This window comes from Oryzias latipes, chromosome 8 (genome assembly GCF_053564925.1).
Source record: "Oryzias latipes strain Hd-rR chromosome 8, Olatipes_Hd-rR_3.1".
Taxonomy (NCBI): Eukaryota; Metazoa; Chordata; class Actinopteri; order Beloniformes; family Adrianichthyidae; genus Oryzias; species Oryzias latipes.
In genome coordinates this window covers 19,710,792-19,735,168 of record NC_136244.1, presented here as the reverse complement: position 1 = coordinate 19,735,168, position 24,377 = coordinate 19,710,792, and the positions used below count along the sequence as shown (strand labels likewise).

The 24,377-nt window shown below is 40.7% G+C and overlaps 5 protein-coding genes across 6 annotated transcripts; 1 reads left to right on the top strand and 4 right to left on the bottom strand.

The window, feature by feature from the left end:
• Nucleotides 1–15: 15 nt before the first annotated feature.
• On the bottom strand, nucleotides 16–849 carry LOC101159018 (hemoglobin cathodic subunit beta). Its single transcript, XM_004071601.4, has 3 exons — nucleotides 626–849; nucleotides 228–444; nucleotides 16–144 (listed from the first exon to the last, which is right to left on the bottom strand). The coding sequence occupies exons 1-3, from the start codon at nucleotides 715–717 to the stop codon at nucleotides 16–18; spliced, it is 438 nt and encodes a 145-aa protein (XP_004071649.1). The 5' UTR covers nucleotides 718–849.
• Nucleotides 850–2,843: 1,994 nt separating this feature from the next.
• On the bottom strand, nucleotides 2,844–3,590 carry LOC101174505 (hemoglobin embryonic subunit alpha-like). The gene is given in 3 exon segments (NM_001278905.1): nucleotides 2,844–3,034; nucleotides 3,191–3,398; nucleotides 3,488–3,590. Coding segments are annotated over 3 exon segments (435 nt in total). The 5' UTR covers nucleotides 3,586–3,590; the 3' UTR covers nucleotides 2,844–2,905.
• Nucleotides 3,591–4,575: 985 nt separating this feature from the next.
• Nucleotides 4,576–5,232, top strand: LOC101154779 (hemoglobin subunit beta-like). The gene is given in 3 exon segments (NM_001278899.1): nucleotides 4,576–4,687; nucleotides 4,753–4,975; nucleotides 5,055–5,232. Coding segments are annotated over 3 exon segments (444 nt in total). The 5' UTR covers nucleotides 4,576–4,595; the 3' UTR covers nucleotides 5,184–5,232.
• Nucleotides 5,233–6,517: 1,285 nt separating this feature from the next.
• LOC101155030 (hemoglobin embryonic subunit alpha-like) lies at nucleotides 6,518–7,289 on the bottom strand. The gene is given in 3 exon segments (NM_001278898.1): nucleotides 6,518–6,732; nucleotides 6,889–7,096; nucleotides 7,186–7,289. Coding segments are annotated over 3 exon segments (435 nt in total). The 5' UTR covers nucleotides 7,284–7,289; the 3' UTR covers nucleotides 6,518–6,603.
• A 3,124-nt stretch (nucleotides 7,290–10,413) lies between these two features.
• On the bottom strand, nucleotides 10,414–23,853 carry kank2 (KN motif and ankyrin repeat domains 2). Of its 2 annotated transcripts, none has more exons than XM_004071602.5 (13): nucleotides 23,758–23,853; nucleotides 19,228–19,312; nucleotides 16,442–16,513; nucleotides 14,628–15,986; nucleotides 14,272–14,466; nucleotides 14,082–14,190; nucleotides 13,397–14,002; nucleotides 13,228–13,315; nucleotides 12,771–12,990; nucleotides 12,471–12,613; nucleotides 12,161–12,361; nucleotides 11,982–12,080; nucleotides 10,414–11,637 (listed from the first exon to the last, which is right to left on the bottom strand). In XM_004071602.5, the coding sequence occupies exons 3-13, from the start codon at nucleotides 16,476–16,478 to the stop codon at nucleotides 11,581–11,583; spliced, it is 3,114 nt and encodes a 1,037-aa protein (XP_004071650.2). In that variant the 5' UTR covers nucleotides 16,479–16,513; nucleotides 19,228–19,312; nucleotides 23,758–23,853; the 3' UTR covers nucleotides 10,414–11,580. The 2 variants fall into 2 exon arrangements, with proteins under 2 accessions (XP_004071650.2, XP_020560868.1); XM_020705209.2 differs by lacking the exon at nucleotides 23,758–23,853 and adding an exon at nucleotides 23,590–23,664.
• Between the last annotated feature and the right edge of the window lie 524 nt (nucleotides 23,854–24,377).

Here is a 24,377-nt window from a genome sequence, read left to right as displayed (position 1 = left end):
GTTTTTATCCACATTTCATTTGTTCTGGCTGTTCATGGCCTCCACCACAGCACAGAGGAACTTCTGCCAGACTGCTTGGACCTGAGGGTTCAAGGCTTCCTTGAGTTTGCAGGCAATGGAGATGGTGATGCAGTCTCCCAGCAGCTGCAGATGAAACAAAAGCTTGATAAATCCCATCTGCAAGGGATTTTGGCAGGATCAGTGATTTCAGAACGTCTGCCGCCTACTTTGAAGTTATCCGGATCCACACATTCATAGTGCAGCCTGCTCAGAGCAGCATGTGTCTCTTGTATCCTGTCCATGATTCTCACTGCTTTGTCAATGGACCTCAGCACAACCTTTCCATGGTGAGCTACTTTGGGGTTATTCAGAATGGAAGTGTTAGTGAAAATGTCTCCAAAGGTGCCAAAGTATGTCTCTCTCCAGGGGTAAACAATATGAACCCTATCAGTAGCAGAAATGCATCAATAATTCATCCAAGAAGATGAGAAGCTGAAACAGCCAAACCAACAATCAGGCAAGTAAACATCTTGATGATGGAAATCTGGTCATCCCATTAAGTCATGAATTATAAATCCATTCAGAACTTCATCATTCTGACCTTTTAAAGGATATAATGTTCTGCCTTGTTAGAATTTGTGGTCCAATCTCATCAACATCAACTTTTTCCCAAACTTCCCTGATGGTGCAGCGCTCCTCTTCTGTCCACTTGACCATAATGTCATGAATTCAAAAAGCAGCCTGTTTACTAATTGCGTCTTTCTTCTGAATATTGAAGTCTAATGAAATGTCTGAAATGTTGGTAAAATGCTGTCAACAGGTGCTTAACTCAGATTATGCAATATACGTTTACTATCTGGACATTCAGACACACTACGCCCAAATAAATAATCGGTGGCTCCAGTGTAGTTTAATTAATGTGCTTCACTTTTTTTCTTTTCATAAATCAACATGTCTTTACTTCTCTTGAGCATATAATGAATGTACATAGGTCCAAGTGCTTTTATTGTTTTGACACTTTTCTTAACAAAACAAAAATGGGAAAAAAAGGAACAAGCATCAGACTAACTTTGACCTGGGAAGGAGGAACATTTGTTGATCTCACTAGCTTAGACTACAATATTAGAGTTTGTTCTCAGGCAGTTTTAAAAATCCTCAGCTAAATGCATTTCAAAAGTTGACAAAAGACTCAATATAAGATCAAATGTTATTGACAAAGCATGTTAGGTCCGCAGAAATTCTTCAAATTTAAAAATAAAAATCTTCATATGACAAAAACAATTTCTTTAATAAAAAGTAAAACACTAAACATATACGATGCCCTGAACCCCCACTCACACAGTATAATCACATATGAGATAGGGTTAGAAATAGAAGTCTGGCAATAAGAAAATGCTTGCAATAGTTTAAGCTTGTGTACTTTCATGCAGGCGTCCTTCCTTCCATCTTGTCAGAAACGTCATGTTGACCCGGGAATTCATTATAGAAAAAATTTGCATTTACAACCTGTCAAGTGTGAATAATGTGATGCACACTATTGAACATTAAACATATAACTTGTAGATTATCAGTTTTTACCTTCTGTCTTTAAAAAGTAGTAAATTACAAACCTTTCACAGTATGTGCAGTGACAATTGTTTTAATAATTAGGACAAGAAAGAAGCTCGTCACTCAGATTTTCAAAGATAAAAAATGGGTTAATAGATAACTTTATTAACATCAACAATTAAACAATAATAAGATCATAGACCCTGCAGACCATGGGGAATTCATATAGACCTGTCACAAGGCTTACACACTGCTAAACTAAAGCTTTGAGAAATTATGTAAAACAACGCCCCCTGCTGGAGGAACTGCTGAGATGCTGGAAACAAATCGGATGTTAAGGAGGCCATCGGTTTTATGAAGGGGCGGCAGAAGGACAAATAGGGATACAGCAGTTTTGTGTTGGATCGCCGAGTAAATTCTGGTTCTTGAGAAGCTTCAGTAAAATAGATTCCGACAGAATTGTTTAGGCTAGTAAAAAAACAAATCTCTAAAATCTTGCCTTTCAGATGTTATTTCCTTTTTCTGTCACCCAGCTAAAACAAAAAACTAAGTTTCCTTTTAAATCAACAGACAATTGAAATAAATCAGGATAGTTGAGTTTTTTATGTTACCATGCAGACTGATTGAACACATCTTTGTATTTTTTTCTAAATAAACAGTAAAATGCACCTATTTAAGCAATCCACCCAAGTTTGCTTATTCATGTTGTTTTGAGAAAATCTAACAAAAACTGAAATAAAAGTTTGAATCCTCATCTGGGATGAGTTTTTGCACTGTGAGCCTGCCAGCATGACCACATATAGTTCATGTCACAGCATGAACTACATGTGGTCGTGGAAAAGAAGAGTCAGAAGAGGATGATAAGAACAGAGAACAGTCTTCCTGACTTGAAAATATATTCCAGGTTGGAAATCAGCACCATGGAGAGCAAAGTTTATCAGTAGTTAATGAAAGCATGCTGAATCCACTGTTTGTGCCTTAATCTTTAAATAATTCAGAATTTTTCAAAAGAAATTGCTTTGTTTTAACATCATTTTGATGCTCTTTTGGAGTTCTTGGTTGCATTTCCCATTGACTTACAAGATTTGTTGATATTTTCAACGTTATCTTTTCAAATACCCCTTTGTACAAGAAAACATTGTGAGTTGTCAAATGTACAGTTTATAGATTCTTCAAAAATAGGGAATTCAAACAAACCAATTACACAATTTCAGAAATCTTTTATCATTTTGTAAGCAAGAAAATGCACTATTTTGCATGACTGTTTATGGGTCAACAACCACCAAAACAAATTGTTGAAATTGAAGTACTTTATTTGCATTAAGGTAATGATGCGGATGCTTCCTTCTCTTGACGTTTATCTGTACTTCTCAGCCAGAGCCAGAGCCAAAGCAGCCAGGAACTTGTCCATAGCCACATGCACCTCAGGGGTGAAGTCATTGGGGAACATGATGGCCAGCACTACCAGGATGTTGTGGGAGAGAATCTGTGGTGGAAATAGAAAGATGAATGTTAAGCTCTGGCTCCTGCATCTCAACAAGTAAATAAAGAAGTATTATCTTTCAACAAATAGTATTTCCAAGAACAAAAAAGGCCCTTCTGAGTCACAGACAGAGAAGCTTTACAAGCTTTAGATCCTCACCTTGAAGTTGGCAGGATCCACTCTCAGAGTGAAAGCATGCAGCTCACTGAGGTTCAGGAGACCAGCAGTCAGATTGTCGATTTTGCCCACAGCTTCAGCAACTCCTCCCATCACAGTCTGTCCGTGCTTCTTCACCGGGGCAGAGCCGGGGCTCAGGTCCTTCCAGTGGGCGAAGTAGGTCTTGGTCTGAGGGTAGACCACCAGCATCCTGAGGGGAAATACGTAAAGGTGGTGAATCAGAGCACAAAAATAAAACTTCATTTACATTTGTAGAGAACCATTGAATGTCATAATCACCTGCCAAGAGCATCTGCTCCAATATCTGTTGCCTTGGAAGAGATCTTGGCCCAGAATGCCTTGACGACATCCTTGTCTTTAGCAGAGAGACTGGTCATCTTTGCCTTGTTAATGTGATCTGGTCGACACCCTGAGTATTATATGTGTGAACGTCAACACAGACACACCCAGCAGTGGTTCAAGATAGTGAAGAGGCAGTTCAAGAAATGCTGATTGTGTAAGATAAGAAAAATATCCTAAATTCAGAAGTGTAGTAGGTTTACCTTCATTAAAAATGATTTTGTTAAATTCTATGGTCATGATTCACCTCCATAGAACATACAACAATGTTTTTCAGCAAAGTACCTTCCCATTAGGTATGTTGGAATTATTTTGACTTTTAACCTTTCAGAAGGTCAAAAGAATTGAAAATAATTGAAAAAAGATAAATTATTTAAAAAAACGTAAACATTGTCAATTAAAAAAAACATTGATTGATTGAAGGGCAAGAAGCAGGAAAAAGTCCAAAATAAATAAAAAAAACAATTTCATGAAGTGAATAAAGATGTTTTGTGTAAATGTCGTTTTGTTTTAAGTCTTATTTACAAGATGAAAACCAACAATGAATGCACCAAGTTTAGTAACAACTTAACCTTTTTTTTGTATTAACTGTATTTTATTGTAACCATCCATCTTCCCATAAATCTGCAAGAAATGATTGTTAAAAAACCAAATGTTCTGCGGTTGTACTGCTCAAAGCTCAGTGTGTACAACTACTTGATTGGATGACATTAATAATATGACATTCATCTTTCTTTTAATCAGACCTTTCCTTGAATAAAGCTTAAAATTCAGGAATTTACACATCTGCTGTTTGAATTGTATTCCGATTTGTTTTGTTTTTTTCATTCGGCTTTAAAAACTATTTGACATTTACATTATTCTGCCTGTGAATGTTACGCCCTCCTCTTATCATGTTCTACTGTAAATCTACATCACACCATGTTCTGCCTCTAAGTCCAACGCCCTTTCATCTCAGGGTTTTGAGAGGAGGCGCTTTCCTTTAAAAGCTGCAGGAATCGCACCAGCGAGCACTAGGCTTGTGACAGTAAAATCAGTAGCTGTCAACATGGTTGAATGGACAGACTTTGAGCGCGCCACCATCCAGGACATCTTCTCCAGGATAGACAAGGATGTTGTTGGACCTGCTGCTCTCTCCAGGTTTGGTCTCTCGGTTCACCTTTCTGTTATTTAGTCCTTGCTCTCATTTCCTCACGTTTCCTCAGGTGTCTGATCGTCTACCCCTGGACTCAGAGGTACTTTGGCAGCTTTGGAAACCTCTACAACGCCGCCGCCATCACCTCCAACCCAAAGGTCGCAGCACACGGAAAGGTTGTCCTGTCGGGTCTGGAGCTGGCCGTGAAGAACATGGATGACATCAAGCAGACTTACGCAGATCTGAGCGTGCTGCACTCCGAGAAACTGCATGTGGACCCCGACAATTTTAAGGTACAGAGGACAGAATGAGGCGCACTGTCATCAGCCGTCACAAGCCTTGGATGATTTTCTGATGTTTGATGCTTTGCAGCTCCTGGCAGACTGCCTGACGATTGTGGTCGCCGCTCAGATGGGACCAGATTTCACCTGCGACGTCCAGGCAGCTTTCCAGAAGTTCCTGGCCGTGGTGGTGTCTTCCCTCCGGAGGCAGTACCACTAAGGAGCAACCGAATTTCTCTCCAATTGACCAATAAAAAATACAAACTGAAGCACACTTACACTGGTGTCTGTGTCTGATTACTGATTTTTTTTCCGATGTATATATTTATATATATATATATATATATAATTTTTTTAAGTTACAACAAAATGCATTTTAAACTTGATGTTGTTTCCTGTAAATCATCTTTAAAAAAAACAGGAGAAAACTAATTCGAAAATGTTTAAAATTAACAAAATGTTTTATTCCTGTAATAAATAAAACAAACTTAAGATGAAAGTAAGAGGAGAATGTAAAAGGGATGATCAAATAACTTTTTTTTTATATTTTAGAGTGGAGAACTCAAAAATGCTGATCCAGTAGTAGGCTACGCAACTTTAAGCAGTATCATAAGGTGAAACTGCTTAAACTTCACTTTAATTGATTTTAATTTTCACTTTATTCTTACTTTGCAGCAAAACTGTAAAACTGTAAAATGTAAGCGGTAACTCTTTTATTAAATCTTCTATGTACAAAAGGTTTAAAGCAGCAATACTGTGAGGCACAATTGGTAAATTAACACTAAAATGTTCACAAGAAAACCATTTTTCTGCCGGCATTGCCAAGTTTTTATTTTGATTTCTATAAATACAAAAAACTGAATATAATATCTTGTTGATTCAAAGATTTAAATACATTTTTAATTCTGTTTAGTCCTGTTTTTTTTGTTGTTGTTTTCTTTGTATAGTTGTGGAGGTGGAAACCTTTTGCTTTGATTACCGTTAGGTAACATTTGTTGTTGTTCTTGCCTTTCTGAGGTACGAAGGATTCAGGTTTTTAGCTATAAACTAACTTCCCCATTTGTGTTTCCAGTGGTTTTTTTTTGCCAAGAATTTACCAAACATTTGTAATTATTTTTACATCATTAGTGCGAAACACTGGATATATATTATACTTCTGTTATGTAAAATGTAGTACAGATGTCATTTCATCCATTAAAATTCCACTACAGTAATAATGTAAAATATATGATTACGATTTAACATGAAGCACATTGAATTGTTTTATGGCTTTGAAGTAAAAATCAATGTTATTTTGTAATAAAGACTTGATTTTCATGATGTGATTAATCATACCCTATTAAAGTTATTATTATTTACAAGTCCATTTTCTATTTACTAAAAAAAAACCAGGTTTTATTAATATTAAGCCAAAATTTTCTTGTCAATTTCATGTTATCTCTTGAGTCATGACAAACGTAACACTCTAAAATTATTAATATATTCTTAAATGCCAATTTATGACTATAAATTACTAACAACTTAAAACCCCCCCAAATTATGAAGACAACATTCTTAATGTTTTGCAACCATGCATTTATTGATCATTGGCAGAGAAAGCGCAAACACTCTCTTCTTCAATGACTTGGACTTTGTGTTGTTTATCTGTACTTCTCAGCCAGAGCCAGAGCCAAAGCAGCCAGGAACTTGTCCATGGCCACATGCACCTCAGGGGTGAAGTCATTGGGGAACATGATGGCCAGCACCACCAGGATGTTGTGGGAGAGAATCTGTGGTGGAAAAAGAAAGATGAATGTTAAGCTCTGGCTCCTGCATCTCAACAAGTAAATAAAGAAGTATTATCTTTCAACAAATAGTATTTCCAAGAACAAAAAAGGCCCTTCTGAGTCACAGACAGAGAAGCTTTACAAGCTTTAGATCCTCACCTTGAAGTTGGCAGGATCCACTCTCAGAGTGAAAGCATGCAGCTCACTGAGGTTCAGGAGACCAGCAGTCAGATTGTCGATTTTGCCCACAGCTTCAGCAACTCCTCCCATCACAGTCTGTCCGTGCTTCTTCACCGGGGCAGAGCCGGGGCTCAGGTCCTTCCAGTGGGCGAAGTAGGTCTTGGTCTGAGGGTAGACCACCAGCATCCTGAGGGGAAATCCGTAAAGGTGGTGAATCAGAGCACAAAAATAAAACTTCATTTACATTTGTAGAGAACCATTGAATGTCATAATCACCTGCCAAGAGCATCTGCTCCAATATCTGTTGCCTTGGAAGAGATCTTGGCCCAGAATGCCTTGACGACATCCTTGTCTTTAGCAGAGAGACTGGTCATCTTGTCTTTGTCAGTTGGGAACTGTAATGTGTCGAGACCTTGGGGGGTTTATGTACTACTCCCCAGAATAGACACACCCAAGACAAATATAGCGAGCAGAGGCGTTCCAAGAGATGAGCCTCAATTAGAGATAAACAAAAACCCTCATCAAGTGCCTCTTCACTTCATCTGTACAAACATTTTTTTCTGTCATCATCAAGAAAGCTAAGGATAATGTGTGTTTGAATATGTTATATTAAATCAAACATTAAGGAAAATCAGCTTTCTTTTAAATCACAGAAACATATCTCAACAATATATTTTTAAAAGTCATTTGACAGAAAATTATCTTTGTTAAAATGAAAGAAAAAATAGACAAAGAACGAATCTAATTCAAATACAGTCAATACTGGTTTTAATTTGGGTGTTGCTGAAAAGGGAACAGAGGAGACAGACCTCATTCAAACAGCATTAAAATCCAGGCACTTCAATCAAGTCGCCCAATATTGAAAGATTTATTTGGAAACCTTCCAAAATCATCACTAAAGTAAGGTTCTGTCTTTCCTGCCAAAACATTCATTCCAAACTCTTATCAAAGGCCGTACACAGCAGCTGTAAGGGTGGACCCACACAAGCTGGGGAGATAAGACTTTTTCACTCCTTTAGCTGATCCTGTGGTGCTGAAAAGTTGTCATAAAGTCATGAAGTTCCTAAAGATTTCAGCCTTAAACTTATAAGAACACATTCGATATACTATTTAAGTTAATTACATTGATATGGGTCTATTGCTTCCACACACTAAACTCTTCCAAAACGTTATCATTTCTAACCTTTATGCCATAAAAAAAGAAAAAATCCAAAACAAAAGCAAATCTTGCTTGACAAAAACTTTTTAATTAAATTCATGATTCTTAAAAATATTAAAAGTTTTAATAAATCTCGTCAGGCAATGAAATCAACATTAGTGAATAACTTTTGACAGCTGGAAGCTACAGAACAGGAAAGTCTAAGAAATAAATTAAGCACATTTCTTTAAACTTCATATAGGAAATCATTTAAACATGGCTGAAATTATCAGAAACAGATATTGAGAAGACTATATTGGTAAATTAATGAGTACACTAAAGCTGTCAACAAAAAAATTAGAAAATTTACTAAAGTTTCCACAAAAAAGATTTGACTTGAATGTGGATTCCTTTGTGTTTTCTGCAGTTTTTGTGGTTTAGGTGCTTTTTCTTAATTTCCCGATCACCTTTTTTTCAAAGCCTGAAGTTTATCCATATTGCATTTTTCAAATATTCAGTTTAGTTTCTTTAATTTCTTCCAATCTGAAAAGTTTTTGAAATTCCCGAACTAACAGACAGATTACAATCAGCTTGAGACATTTTTAATCAAGAAATAAACTTTCCATTTTTCTATTGACATGAATTCATGGGGTTTATTTAAACTTATTTGGTCTAAATAGAGCTTTAATGTATACAGTGCATACTAAATTTATTTTATTGCTGGTTTTAACACCTTAAAATGTTACTTTACCAGGACAACACAAGTTGTTTGACTATAGTGTTTATGTCAGCCATTTTTTTTTTGAACGTGGCTATAAAGCAGCTGAGGCCCAGCGGTCCAGTCGTGTTATCTGCAGCTCCTCCCAAAGACGAGCAGCTGTCTGAGGACACCAGATGCAGCTGCAACCCTGTTTTTCTCAGATTGTGGCCTGAGCAAACTTGCTTCATTGTTTGTAAAAAAGGCAAGAAAGTGTGGAGTCATAATGGAAGGAGGGACTCAGACATAGACATCATGATCAGTTTACATTCACATTAAACTTATGTAACAATAAACTAATTCTTTCAAAAAATGAAATTGCGACTTTGTCTTCTTATGCTTGACTGTTTTCCAATGGATTTGTCGTTCTTCTCATATACAATATTTATGTCTGGAAATGTTATTTCCTTCAAGAGCATCTTAATAAACTTCAGGCTTTAATTAAAGGCATATTTGCCATTTTTCTAAATCGCATATTTACAAAACTAAGCCCAAATCATTAGCCTTACCTCACTGTGCCTTACTAAAGACTGCAGGAGTTCCTGCTAAAAGGCTCCATTTTGTTTTCTGCAAACATGTTGCAGTGGGTTAATGGCATGCCATTTCATTGTGTTATCATTTGTTTTTAAAATTATGTTCTGCTCGTATGACGTTTTTTCTTTACACAAATGAGACTTGCTCCTGGCAAGCTCCCTAAGCAATCTTAGAACAAGTCTACATCTGATCGAGCCCCATAGCTGCTAACTTTGCACATGCTCAGTTGAGTCCTGGCATTGAGGTACACTTGCTAGAAATGCCCCTTAAGAGGTCTTTATATCTTATTCTTACTCAAAATTTGCTCTTTTAACCCCCTTCTTGATTATTTACAATCTAGTATTTTTTTAGAAGTCAGAATCCAACTGATTGTCAGTTTATTCTGAGAATTTGTGACTAATAACTTTAGAAATTCTCTGGAGGCTGGATTGGTTTATTTAATATTGCCTGTCTTTTTCGCCTTTTTTTAGCTCAATAAAAAGTTTTAATTAAAGTTATTATTTATATATAGTAATACTAAAATTATATATATACACAAATCAAAGTGCTGCTTCAATTGTTTTTATGAATGCAGAGCAAACTGTGAAGCCCTTGGTCTAATCAAAGCAACATTTAAGAAAAACTATGACCTAAATATATTTCTTCTAACTCCACTAAATCCATTTTGTGGTTAAGGGGTTGCTGGAGCCTATCCCTGCTAATGTTATACAAAGACAGGGTACATCCTTGACTGGTCGCAAGCCTGTGGCAGATTTAATCACAACTTCTTAACTATTTGCCGGACATGATAAAACAACTAGTTTTCACGTTGACAGTGAAAGAATAAGTGAAAGTCATTTATTCTGATTGAAATGACAGATGTCACTGAGTACAGAGGTATTTAAATTTTTGTACAGAAGGTTCAAAATCTGTGTCTATATTAACTATTTTAATAATTCAGTGCAAAGATAGATAGACTGGGAAAAATGTAAAGTGTAAAAGATACCCTCTGTGAAAGCCCCTTATGTGTGCAACACCAGCGTAAATCAGCCACATCAGCGGTGAATGATACACTGAATTAATACCAGACAAAAGATGTGGTGGTCTACATTTATTAATCGACTGCTTTCCAAAATGCACAAACCAGAAGAGACACAGCCAAGAATTTACATAATCTGTTGGAAAACAATTCTAGAGAGCTGTATGCTTACATAAAGTAGGTGATCTTAAAAAATCTAAAATGTATAAAAAGATAGATACATAGATACTTAAATAAAAAATCTCTAAGCTTATACAAAAATTCATCACCAAAAATCGAGTATGAAAGTTGAGACCAAAAATATTTAAAAAGTAATAAAAATTTGACATCAATACCGTATCCTTTTTTGTTCAAAACCGTCAGATTTTGGTGCAGAGTTTTTCTTTTCAGATATATATTATTTTGATATTAATATATATTACATGGAACATGCTTTAAAAACCAAGGTCATATCTCTGACAAATCTTCATCTTTCCTTGTTTTCCTGCCTCAAATAAATTCACCGTTGTGTCCAAAATCCAAGCATTTCCGTACCCTAACCTTCAGAGAAAAACTGCTTTTTTTCTCTCACTGATGCTGAACTTTAGGAAAAGATGTTTTAAAATTGTTTTTTGTTAGAAAACAATACCAAAAAGTTCCTTCTGGAGTAAAAACTCTGCCTCTTCATGAACATAAAACCATGATACTCAGAGGTCAGATTAACAAAACTAATATAAAAATACTCTGCTGTAAATAAATCAGGTGCATCAACATTAATATACTGTTGAGGTGGGTTATTATTTAGTAGCACCAATGATGTTTGATGCAAGGACACTTTTTCTACAAGAGGGGTGGCTTTTGTTATTCCAAGTAATCGCATCAAATGATGCTCCTGTTTGATAACTACGGACAATTATGGGATGGAAATAGCATTGCACCGCTAACTAAAACACAAAAATAAAAGTGTACACTCATGAAAGTGAATAGTTTTGACTTCCTAATGCTACTAAAAATGGTCCAGATGAAACCGAAAACTAGACATCCACCAAATGAGCAGTTTCTCACACTTTCAGTCAACATGTAAAAACAACGATGTACACAAAAGTTTTAAATTATTATGTTGCAAGCTATACATGTTGCGATGCAAACAGATATTTTAGTGTGACAGAGGATGCAGACCAGTTCTTTGCTTTTCATGACAACATGGATGAGAAGCATCTGTGATGTGAGCTGCAGGAGCCCCCCTCATTTTGGTTCAGCGGCAGGAGGAGAGGAACCCAGAAGAGGAGACTTAGGTGAAACCTAAGAAAAGATTAAAAAAAGAAAACAAAATGCTTTTAGATATCATCTTAAATTAAAATAACAATGCATTTTATAATCCCCAGTAAGACGCTTTAAAGCAGGAGCAGCACCATTTCTGCCTTAACTGACCATAGACCAATTTGAGAATTTGGACATGAAGCAAAACTTAGGCGTTTTATAATTTTTTCTCTCCCAAATGTCCTAACTGAAGATGCAATTTTGCTCCATCAGCTATCAAACCCACAAATAAAATAAAAACATTTCAGTGGCTAATTTCGGGAGGACCTGATGCAAATGTTCCTGCATGCTGAGGATGTGTGTTAGCAGTGGACTCCAGTACTTACAGGGGAAGGAGGCTTTGCAAAGTTGAGATGAGCGTACAAAAGCACAGCAATGTCATTCTGACTTGCCTCCAGGGCGATGGATAAAGCGGTGCTGCCGTCCTGGATGACACAAAGAGAGTGCATGAGATGCTGGACTGATAAGAATTTAAAATGATGACTTGTGGACCAAGATAGGCTACATTGTCAGTGAGGGTTGCATCACAGCCTGGAACGGAAAGCAGCTGACGGACAATGTCCACGTGACCATGCTCGCAGGCGCACATGAGTGCGGTGGAACCGTCATCATCCCGGATGTTGACTTGAGCTCCACAGGACAGCAGCGCCCTCACCATGTCCCCTCGACCGTGACTCACCGCCAGCATCAGTGCAGTCTGTCCAGCCTGCAAGCACACATCACATAAGGACTGTAGGGCTCCTGCAACTACCCCCTGTAGACATCCACATATTTGGCTTGATGTAGTAAAACCTCAGGAACAGAAGGGGGCGCACCTGGCTGGCTTTGGCGTTGACGTCCCCAGTGCGCAGCAGCTGAAGGACAGTCTGGAGGTCGCTGTCGGAGTGGAAAGCAGCCAGCGCCGTCAGCATGATGGCCGTGTAACCGGCCTTGTTCTGCTTGTCAGCGTTACACAGACCTGTGGGATAAAAAGAGCAATCAGTGTGACAGGTGATCCAGTCCCTGCAAACACAATGACACGGCATGACATGAACAAGACAGGCTTATTTTAGAACTGACACTCTCATCGATAAAAAGCCCAAAAAAAAAAAAAGATTGTTTATCAATGAACTCACCAGTATCCAGCAGAAGTTTGACAACTGGGAAGTTAGAGTGGGAGACTGTGTAGTGCAGTGCGGTGTTTCCATTCCCATCTGCCATGTTGATCACAAACTCCAGCAGCTGGGGGGATAGCGAGGCAAAGGTGTCCATGTAGGCCTTGACAACAGATGTGTCGGCTGCTTTGTGACAGGACACACGCAGCCATTCCTGCAGCACAGTGGTGTAGGCTTCCCTCTGAGAACAGACGCAATGAGGACACTTAAGACAAATAAATATGTGACAGACTGCTGGGAAAGCACAAAAGCACCGAAATGTTAGGGTTTTCACAGGACAAATACAACAGAAATAAGCACAAATGAAATTAGAGTAAAGATGTTAAACTCTCAAAAGCACTTAGAACAGTTGGCATTGAGTCTAAGCTCTGAGATTCTAAGCATTTCTTAAAACAAGTGATTCCGTTTCAACACGTACTGCTGCCTGTTGGCTGAAAGCATTTGGCTCCCCCAGAGCTTTCCGCAGAGTTTGCAGCGCTGACATGAGGTTTTTACTCAACTCAGCTCTGCAACACACAAAGACAAAGCCATCAGTGCACAGATGCTGGTGGAATCAGTCCACACGAAGAGAAGGAATGCATGCCTACCTGACTTGATTAGAAGATGCTGCTCCGGAGTTGTTTGGAACCCTTTCTGCTGCTGGCTTGGAGTCCTGCTGGGAGGAGGCAGCAGATGCTTCTGACTGGGCAGTGTCTTGCTGTTTTGTGGCATCACTTGTTTTTACCGCTGAATGGAATGTAACCAAAGACGTTTGTCCTTTAGTAGATTCAGTGTGAGGCAGTGTGGAAGGTATCTTCTGTGTGGGGGTATTTTCGGATAACCGGTCAGAAGTCTCTTTGGAGGAAGAATCCTTGGCTGGAGCAGTTTGGGTGGAATCTGATGTTGGCTGAGAGGCACATTTTTGCAAAACAGTGTCTGTTGCTGGTGACGGAGGAGCATTGTCTGGCAGTTTTGTGTTAACAGCAGCAGCAGCTTGGCTGGAACTTGAGTTTGGAGTGACAGCCGGTGGGTTGGCTGCAGTTTGCTGAGGGTCCCCTGTGTTTCCTTCTTGTGGCTTGGAGGTGTTCAGGGTTATGTGCTGGTGCTGGATGGTGGATTCTGGCAGTTTTTCTCTGGCTTCATGATATTCACTGGAGTCACTCCCTTCATCTGAGCTCTCACTGCTACTTTCATCTGAAGATGAGGACTCATAACTGCAAGAGAAGACATTACCCATCAGCGTCTATTTATATAAAGCTTATAGGTTGCTGGTCTTCATTAAATGACTCTTACCCTCCATTGACTCCAATGAACTGAAGGTTTTTTTTGGTGGAGGGAGAACCGGGTTCGCCTTCAGCCTTACGCTTCATGATAGATCTCAAACAGGACTGAGGAGATGAGGCTAAAAAAGACAATGAACCTTACATGTAGATCAAGTTATAGTAATGTTAAACGTGTTGGCAAAAAGCTCCAGTCTGCACACCTGGTTTAGATGAGTTTTCTTGTGACTGGACGGAACTGCTGGTCTCCTCTTCTTCAGACTGAACCAAGTTGATCTGATTGCCCGTTGCTACAGCAACGGCAGCGTTAGCGATGGGTACTGAGGTGGACAAACCTCTTCTTAGGATATTGCGTACCTGTTTGGAGCTGACTGCGATTGGCAGCTCCACTGGATGTTCTGAAAGATAAGAGGCAGTATTTTAAACTGACTAACTTTGGAAAGAAATGACAAAAAAAGTGGTAAAATAAAAAAATGTTGCCGACAAAAATTGAAATATTTGTCATCAGCTTGCTTTTGTGTTAAACTGCCTTTGAGATATGTGAAATGAAAAGGCCAACCTTCTGTTTTTTCTTTGTGCTGGCTCTCTGTAACTCCACTCGCTGGTCGAGGAGATGGAGAGCTGCAGGACTCCGCCCGTAGCAGCGTGCCCACCTCCACAACAGTTGACTTTTCCAGTGTGTACACCTGGATCCCCACACTTCTCTGTTGCCTCTGTGGCTGCTGTGTGAAGCTGACCAGGCTGTGCAGACTGCGTCCTTGTGGTTCCTGCCAGCCGATGCTGGTGGCCATCACTGGATGGTCCACCTGCAGGGTTTCTTGAACGGTGGCGCTCTGCTGCTGTGCAGTTTGCAGCTCCTCCAGTGTCCTCTTTAACTTGCCCTCAAGCTGACCCACTTGATCTCTGAGGGCCTCTGTCTCAGGCAGCAGCCCCAGGTCCTTCTCTTGAACCCACACCCCCACATCACAGCTGCCCCGGAAGACTTCTGGTCCCACTCCAACAGTGCGGACTTCCCGCTTTCCATGTGGTCGAGCTCCACCCACAATCACAGTGTCCTCAATCTCACACCCCGAGTCTTGCTTGGAGCCTTCGGGTGTGGTTGGAGATGTCGGAATTGCTGTCTTATTTTGGGTGGGAGCTCCGGTGCTGGCCTCTTCTTCAGGGATGTCGATGTAAAGCTCTCCGCGAGGACGGCTACGGCTAAAACCCAGAGTGTGACCGAGAAACTTCTGGCTCTTCAGCTGGACACTGAGCTGCCTTTTCTCCTCCTGTAGCACAGATATTTTAACCTGGAGCACAGGGATGGTCTTCACCTGCTCCTCAAGCTCTTTTATCTTCCTCAGCGCCGCGGCCATCTGTTCCCTGACGTGCTGCAAGTGAGCTGGAGTTGGAGTGACGGGGGTGGACAAGCCAGAGCTCAAGTTAGTGACGGATCCACCTCCACCCTGAGCCCGGTTGAAGCTGTGTGCGCTGCTGATGGAGGTGTTGGAGCCGGCTACGCTGCTGTGCATGCTGCCCAAGTTGGAGAATCTCCGGCCCTCTTTCTCCTCTTCCAGCTTCCTGCGAGCATCTAAAAGAGTCTTCTCCACTCGAGCAGCAGTGAAGCTGGGCCTCTGCGATGTATGATAGCCCGGGGCACAGTAGGAGTAGGACGAATGCCGGCTGTCCATGCTGGCGTTGGAGCACAGAGACTCTGTGGAGGTCCACCAGGAGCCAGTATAGCCGTAGCCACGAGGTAGGGAACCATACCGCGGCCTTCGCTGTATAGACACTTTCTTGATGGTGTTCCCCTTTTCTATGTCATTAACATATTTGAGGAAGTCAAGGTCCAGACGGTAGCCATAGGGGGTCTCCACTGAATAGGGCGCCTCCTGCTCTTTGGCGTGCAGGGAAGGAGGAGCCGGCGAGTTGAGTTTCCCTGCGGGGGCGAGGAAATGAAGCTTAAAGTCACAGCAATTTAAATTTATTCTCAAGCTTATGAGATAAGCTTGATTTGCTCATAAAACTAATAAAATATGGTTAGAAAATAAATCCTGAAAGTAAAGACAAATATTTTTTAAAGCCATGTGAATAAACATGTTTTATCCTGCTTCTCTTTTAGATTGCTTGTTTTCTAATGAGACATTCTTGATCTTTTTGTTTCAACCTCAAGCAAAACTGGATCAGATCAGCTTTCTTATCTGTCCTGCTGATTTGTTTCTCAGAATCCCTTTGATTTTTATTTCTCGTCAGATATTAAAAACCAGATGTGAAGAAAACCAAAAGTACTCTACATCTGTGCAACAATTTTGATCACATTTTAAACTAATTTAAAGTTTTCGCCAGGGTCTCCTTCAGGATCGTGCATTTATAAATAACAGGAGGAGACATCACCTGGGAAGGTGGGGTCCATGTGCAGCACCTGAGCCATGCTGAGTCTGTGTTTTGAGCCACACAAACTCTCACCTGTGGGGAGACAAATATCTCAAAATCATGAACAAACAAACACAAATATTTAGGAAAAAACACTTCCTTTTGTTTTTACCAAGGAACATTTAAAATCCCACAATGAACAATCGTTCCCAGTGGTCTCTTCATTTTGATTAAGCTGTTTTAGCCAAAAATAAATAAAAAATAACTTTTGCTTTCTAGTACATAATTTTGGCAGAGCTGCAGAAATTAACCTCGGAGTTGTGGGCGGAGTAAATCTGCACCCATTTCCGATCATCCCTTTGTTTACACTCTCCTCTGCTAGTTTACAGCCTGTCACACCCCCAACTTAACAAATCACGCGCCACAAAACTGGCATGCAACAGCACATTTGATTCTTCTTTTTCTGATTCAACCCAATTTGAATAAAGAAACACTTTAAAATGCTATTTTCTTATTATATGTCCCCCATCATGTTACAAGAATATGTCAAAAACACGATTTTTATTGGAGTGGGTGTTAACTGAAGTAAAGCGCAGCCTTAGTGGGACCCCTGTTTACACAGAATGAGTTGTTACTAAATCTGCTATCCTTTGTATATGATGGTAACTTTACTGCTTGTCTTGTGAAGTTACCCCCCCATCTCTAATTTTATCTATTCTCTGGAACATAGTTACTCATATGTTTCTTTCTTTTACAGCATGTGGAGAAGAAGTGGAGGGGAAAGTTTCCTGGCAGCTAAATCCAGAACAGAGATTTGCCAGATGCAACCTTATTAGGCATCAACTCTGCACACTAACTTTGCCTCTCAAATTAGAGGTCTGCTCACAGCCCCTGCTCATTCTCTTTTCCTATCCTCCAATTCACGTCTATTATCTGTTTGTCTTCCCTTGAAGCCTCTCTGCTCCCTTCTCGACATCAGCTGATGATCATGCGGTTAGATCTCGCCCTCCTTTTTCTGCAGATTAACTTCCTTGCCACTCTAACACAGAAAAGCTCAGACTTTCAGCGCACTCTGACATGCCATAAACTAAATGTTGTGATTTTTCACTTCCACAGAGAGCAACAGACATCCTGCAAAAACGTCAACCCCCCCCCCCCCCCCCCCCCCCCCCCATGCCAATTCCTGAGAGCTGACTCTGCCTGAAAAAAAGATTAACTTTCTAGGTCATCCCTTTTGTGGGAACAGGGCTGAAATGTTTGAGCCACCCACAGCATTAGTCAGATGAACAGCTCTGTGGCTTGAAGGAGCGACGATCAGAAGTTAGAGCTGAAACTTTCCTTTTCTTTTTCCTCAGGCATACTTGGTTTGAATCAGTTTAAGGTCGTCGCCCCCCCCCCCCCCCCCCCCGTCCGCCCTCATGTCTTGTGACCCTTGCTGCTGCTTGCCCGTTTAGAAAAAAGTAGGACACTCGGAAACAATGCATCGTATGTGAAGTGCTGAGGTCGGTTACATTTTCTCCATGCGATTTCCCTTATCTGCACTTTTTCATCACACCGAGGAGCCATGATAACACTGTACGCTTCAGTCTAATGCAGAAAAATGTGTGACAAGAAAGGATCTACAGACTTTCAACTTAAATACACGTAGATATGAAATGCTAATACTAATATAAACAAAAGATATATAGATAAGAATCAGCAAAGATTTTAAGAAGCTAAGACAAAAAGATTTTAGAGTTAAAACCATAATTGTTTTTGTGCTTCTCTTAAGCTTAAATCTGCAAATTAAGCGTCAGACTGATTATGAGTTGGGTTGCGGTGCTTTGTTAGTTTGACTGGATGTGTGAGAAAGTGAGGAGAGGACACAGAAGGGTGTCTGTGTGCCAGCGGTAGGGTGGGGGACAGCGCTGACAGGGGACAGTTGATGAGATATAATTAGAGTCTGCAGTTTAGCAACCACACACCCCAGCCAGACTCCGAGGCTGACTTTGTCCACCGGTTTTCAACTCCTAATCCCCCTGGATTGTTCTGCTTGAAATGTCTATTTCCTCGTTGGCTCTGTGAGAGCTTTTTTTTGTGAAAGCATCCACCTCGGGCGCACTGCTGAGCCCAGACTGGCTGACCTTCTTCCCTCTCCCTCCTCTCTCATAGAGTTCCTTTGGGATGAACAGAAAGCCGAGTTCGCCCTTTCCTCTCTGCCCCTCTCCAGACAGCTCTTCTCGGCTACCCTCATCCATAACATCGCCTCCACGGCGCTCCCCCACCTCCTGCTGCAAATCATAATAAAAGAAGCTTACACTGCCAAGTTTATGCCATTCCTTCCTATTAAGATTGAGTGAGCCCTCAGGGGGGTAGGATGCAGGTCATCCAGCACAAATTGAATGTTAGTAGTATGTCCTGTAAGATGCCATGAGAATAACTATTGTGCTGTAATTTCGGCACATTTTCGTTTTCATTTTCTCTCTGTGAGGTTTCAGCTTTCTTCATTCTTTCATTGGAAGTTTGCACACTGGGTTTGATTTATGGCATTTACAAACATCCTTTTATCTTCAATCTTAAGACCAGGGACCACCCCGAGGAGTCATTAAAAGTGCCAGGCCACATTTGGAGGTCAGCTCTCCAAAGTTTGTCAGACTCATTGCTTCCGTTTATTGTGTTATCTCATCATTATTGCCATTACAGTGCATCAAAGTCCATTATTTCTGGACGAGAAAACAGCAACAAAGAAGAATCTTAATGGATTCTTCCAGTCATTTAATGACTTGCAATTTAGGAAAAAGAAAGAGGTTTCTTTTACGGTTTCATACCAGCTGTTTGTGCTGTGAGGATGAGTGTTCTCCTCCCCAGCCTCCTTCTCTTCTTTCCTTTTCTTTCCCCTGTAACAGTCAGCACCTAAAGAAACAAAACAACAAAAAAAGTCCTTTTTGAAACTTGAACCACTTTACTTAAATAGTTGAAGCGTGCAACCCTTACATAAAGAAAGAAAATGGACTTATAAAAGACACTTTAAACAATATTTAAATGGGTTGATTTTAAAAAGGTGTTACATTTTTGAGTTTTTTTAACTGATCAACAGGTAAAGCAGAAGAAACAGGCATGAGTGAAACTGGATCCATGTCCTAAACACCTCCGTCACAGTTTACACAGCAGCTCAGGGCAATCTAATCAATTCAAGGCCAGCAGCGGGAATCTCTCTGCCATGTGATTGGGTAACATGTTCTGCCTTCTTTCTGGTGTGACTAACACTCCTAAATCCAGCAGCGCAGACTCACACCCTCCAGTTTGGTGGGAACTGCCACCACCAGCACAAACCCGAAAGCAGATGCTATTGGATAAGTCAGAGTCTGCTCAACCTCAAGCTGGTCAGGACGTTGCAACCGTGTGGTCGACATTTAGCCCCGAAGGCAGGGGTGACCTTTGCTTAATATCAGAACATGACTCGCTGTTATTAAGCCCATTGTTTCATGGTGTTGTCATGCCGGCTCTGCAGAGGGAGGGGGGCTGGAGGGAGAAACAGATCTTTTGGACTGGAACGACAGCCAAAATCACAAAGAGCCATTCATCGAGCTCCGAGTTCCACAGCTGGTTTTAATAGAAAATGAGGAGGGGCATCTTACAGACAGAGCCTGAGAGAAGCTCTGCGTGTGTGTGCGGCAGAAAAACCCACCTCAAAACAAACAAACAGTTGATAAAGTGGCGCTGTGGACCCACATGCTGACAGAAAGAGGAAATAAAAGACGCAAGGCTTACATTTGTGATTGATTGCTGAAGTCCTAAAGACTTCACCGACAAGACTAGTTATTAATGCTGCTAAATGCTGCATAAATGACATATTCTCGTATGTCTAAAGCAGCCAAAGCTGTATATCAATGGGAAAAGTTATTCTCAAGCCATAGGGTCAAAGACAAACTGCTTAATGTAAGGCACTGGCTTTAACCTCGTGGCACAGACAGCAAATGACTCACTAAACTCCCATCGCCTCCCACTCGACACTTGAAAACCCACAGATCCCCAACACATCAACACAGTCTGAGGCCTGAAGACTCCCACAGATCAACAAACACAGCTGAAGCTATTAACTTGATTTATTCAGGTGAAAACACAAAAATATATGAAAACTGGACGACTTGGCTGCCTTAAATCAAACGTACCTTCTGATGAAATTATGTTTTTTAATTTGTCATCAAACCAGGCTACTTGCAGAACACGGAGGATGATAGCTGGAGATGTGATAAAGAAAGGGTTACAGGAAAACGATTTTCATCTTTGTATTCCCCAAAGACCCAAAATCAACTCTGTCACTTCCTCCCAGCCCAGGGCGAGGAGTAACGAGGAGAGCACAAGAAAGTTGGAAAAAAGAGGGGGCAGGGATGGGGAAAGGCGCAGAGGAGAGCAGTACAGTATGTGAGGGAAGGTGGGAGAGAAAGATGGGGAATGTGGAGGAAGAAAGGCAAAAGGAGAGGCGGAGAGGAGGGGGGGGACCCGGCTGAGACTTTCAGATGGAAACTTTTGGAATGAGGACAACGCATGAGGTCTCAGATTCGGACGAAACCAAGACACCACTCCTGACGCCAGAATTAAGTCTGCTTCTTTTATCGCAGAGAAAAACATCAAAAAAGATCCCAAAGAGGACTGCAGGCTCCCCCTCACAGTAAATATAGTTTGAGAGGAGGCTCTTTCTCAGGGACGATAAAAAGGAGCCGCCCTGAAGAAGTTTACCAGCATTTGTGTATTCCTCTCCCATAAATAGACACTTTGTCCAACTAAAATAAAACCCATTGTTGAGCTGTTTTCAGATGTTCACATAAACCTCATCCAGCTGCATGTGAGTCTCTACACTGTGAAGCACGAAAGGCTTCATTTATACACAACCTGACTTTATCAGAACTCAGTTGATTGACTGTTTACAATAGTAAAAGGACTTTCACCAAGAGTTCTAAATGATCTCATATGGTCCTACAGAGCTTCCACTGGGATGTGTGTGTGTTTTTTTTACCATTATGGCTTTAAAAATGAGGACAGAATGGATGTCACCTCCAGAGACTCCTTCAGCCTGTTTTCACAATAAAGATATGGAAGAGGAGATGGTTCATGGACTGGACGGCTCTCCTGACTGCAACTGGTCATTGTGCTGACCTCCAACAGGAAACCGAGCCGAGGTGGGGCTAAGCAGCGAGGAGCGGCACCGGAAAAAGGACACGCAAAAGCACAGACGCACACACAGAAACAAGTTGGGGGGAAAAAAAATCTTGAGGAGTTGTGGAGGTGGGGATTCGAACTAATGAAGCAGGGAGGAAAATGTGACAAACAGAAAGAATGTTGGGGTTAAAAAGCAGGTCAGCGTGTGTTGGGGTTCCTCAGAGCATGAACCAATCAAACTGCATTTTTAAAGAGCCTTATTGACCCAATCTAAAGGCTCCTATCAATTATTTCCCTATTTAGAGAAGCCTGTTGATCAAAACAAGAGCTTACAGGCCCAGCATGGACAGGGCTGATTTGGGGCTTTTCTTAGTCATTAAGAGATTACTGAGATTACTCAGGAAAATAACCAATTTACTCTATTTGGGATTTGGGATCTCTTTTAGGATCTGTCAAGTATATTTTTGTTAATCATCAGAGATGCACAGAAGTAGTATTATCCTGCTTTCTTGGTCGCTGGGATTACCAGCAGGGTCATCACTTTATCCTAATCCCTCTTTAGCTCAAAAAAACGTTTCTACTGGAACTGAAATCTAGCAAAACAACGATAAACGGTCTAAAAAAGGGCTCAGTTACAACATTTAGGAGTCATAGCGATTATAGATGTCAGTCACTGTGCTCCTAAATTGTCCAGAAGAATGTCATCAGCAGACAGGTCTTCCTGTGAAAGTTCAGGACATAATTTGATTAGTTCTTTAAGTGCCCGGCGTGTGGCCCGGTGTGCAAATGGAGTTTATAGCCCCACATTCCATTACAGCACCCCTGGGTCCAAATGAGACAATCACATTCGGATTCTCAAATTGCAGGATAGAGGACTCTCGTGTTGTTGGACGAAATTCCAGAACATCCCTCTTAGCAACACAAAGAGACGACTTTCAATTAAAGCATAACAGCTCATTAAAGCCACACTAACACAATGCTTTTATGGAGTCGGAACACTGAAGCTGCACAATATAAAGTATCTGCTGCTGCAAACTAGTTGAGGGGACTTAGTAGAGTCAGCAAGTCATTATACAACAGCAGGACAGTGAAGTATTGTATGATGAAGGGTAACTGGGTGATGAATACACCCCCGCAGCCTGCCAATGTCTGGATGATCTCCATGAAAACAACATCTCATGTGTTTTCTCGTGAACCTGAGCAATTAATTATTACATTTTCTGTCACAAAAAATGTTTAATTGGGCATTACAGTTCAATTTGATAAAAATATTAAAATGTTAAGGTTTTATATTTAAAAATAAAAACAATGTTTACCCAGGTCTGACCAACAGCTTCACCCCTTTGGCTTCAGCCAGCGAGACCAGCAGCTGAGAGGGCAAGAAGCGCCGAGCAAACATCTGGAAGTAATGAAAAGTTGCAGGATGGATGGGACCCACCCTCTCCCAAGAGTCCCAATTGAGTTTTTGGGGCTTTTAATGAGATTAAAAAACGCTGGAATGTTGCGACATGTGCAACAATAAAAAAGGGACGCTTCCAAGCCGTGCGTAAACAAGCCGAAATGCGCAATGGAGGAGGTGACGGTAAAAGTTAGGATGATGAGAGCACTGATCAGAGAGAAAAGTTCAGATTTACTTTCCATGAGGCATTATGTGAGACGGTAGGAGCTTTTCCTCACGATTGTATGATGGAAAGAAGGTTTTCCAGGTGGATGACTAAAGATCTATGAATGTGGCCACCCGGTTGGAGAAATGACACGCGCTTTTACATCACGTGGAAATATTAGAAAGAGCGATTATTGAATGAGGTTATAAATAAACGGCGCTCCTTGCCTCCGATGATGCTCTGAACAAAAAAGGCGCACCGGAGAAGCGACCATCACCATGAGACTCACTTCCTCTAAAGGTCCAAAGATGAGAATGTGACGTCACTAAACACAGTTGATCGGAACTAAATCTTTAGTTTTAAGGATATAACATCATTTGAGGCTATTTAACGCTTTAACGATGCGTTACTTCGGACAGAACTGACCGGAGGAATGGGATTGGGAAGGACCGACGGTCCACAAAGAAGTCCCCGCTAAAGAAGCGTCGTCTGTCTGAGGCGCGATGGAAATCTAGAAAAAAAGATCCACGCATTTTTGTCCCGCACGCTGCGTTTCCTCGCACAGAGGAGACGTAACTTAATAGCTACTCTTACCTTCCTTCTGGGAATCCTTTCAGCCTTCTCGGCCCAGGAGCGCTCACTGACAGACAGAGACAAAAACACCGCAGCCGAGATGCTGCGGGCCCCTCCCGCACCTCTTAAAGGGCCAGCAGCATTCAGGAGCCCCGCTATTCATCTCAGACAGGGTCGGCTCAGTCACAAAGAAATAAAAATTTAAAAAAGGCCTTCTGTGACCTCGAAAACATTCAAGAATGTTAACCATCAACTAATTCTCTTTAATTAAAAAAAAGCAAATTAAAAATTTTAAGCTTTTATTTTAGAAACCAAATTAATTGGAACTTAAGGTGGTAAAAATGAAATAATAGCAGATATATAACAATTAATGAGACACAGGCAAGGTTCAATGTAACTATAATGATGAAGAAAGACAAAAATATTTCATTTGTGGTGTAGAATTTGTTTGAATTCTCGAAATTAGGTAATAATTTAGTAATATCAACTATACGGTTTAAACATGCAGAACCTAAAAGGAATTTTCTGCTTTTAAAGTTAGTTTTTTTTTTTTGTTTGCTCATTTTGGATGGCAGCAAAAACAAATATTTAAAAAAGGAGTAAAAATTGACTCCTTGGGTTCTCCAGGGTCAAATCAGACA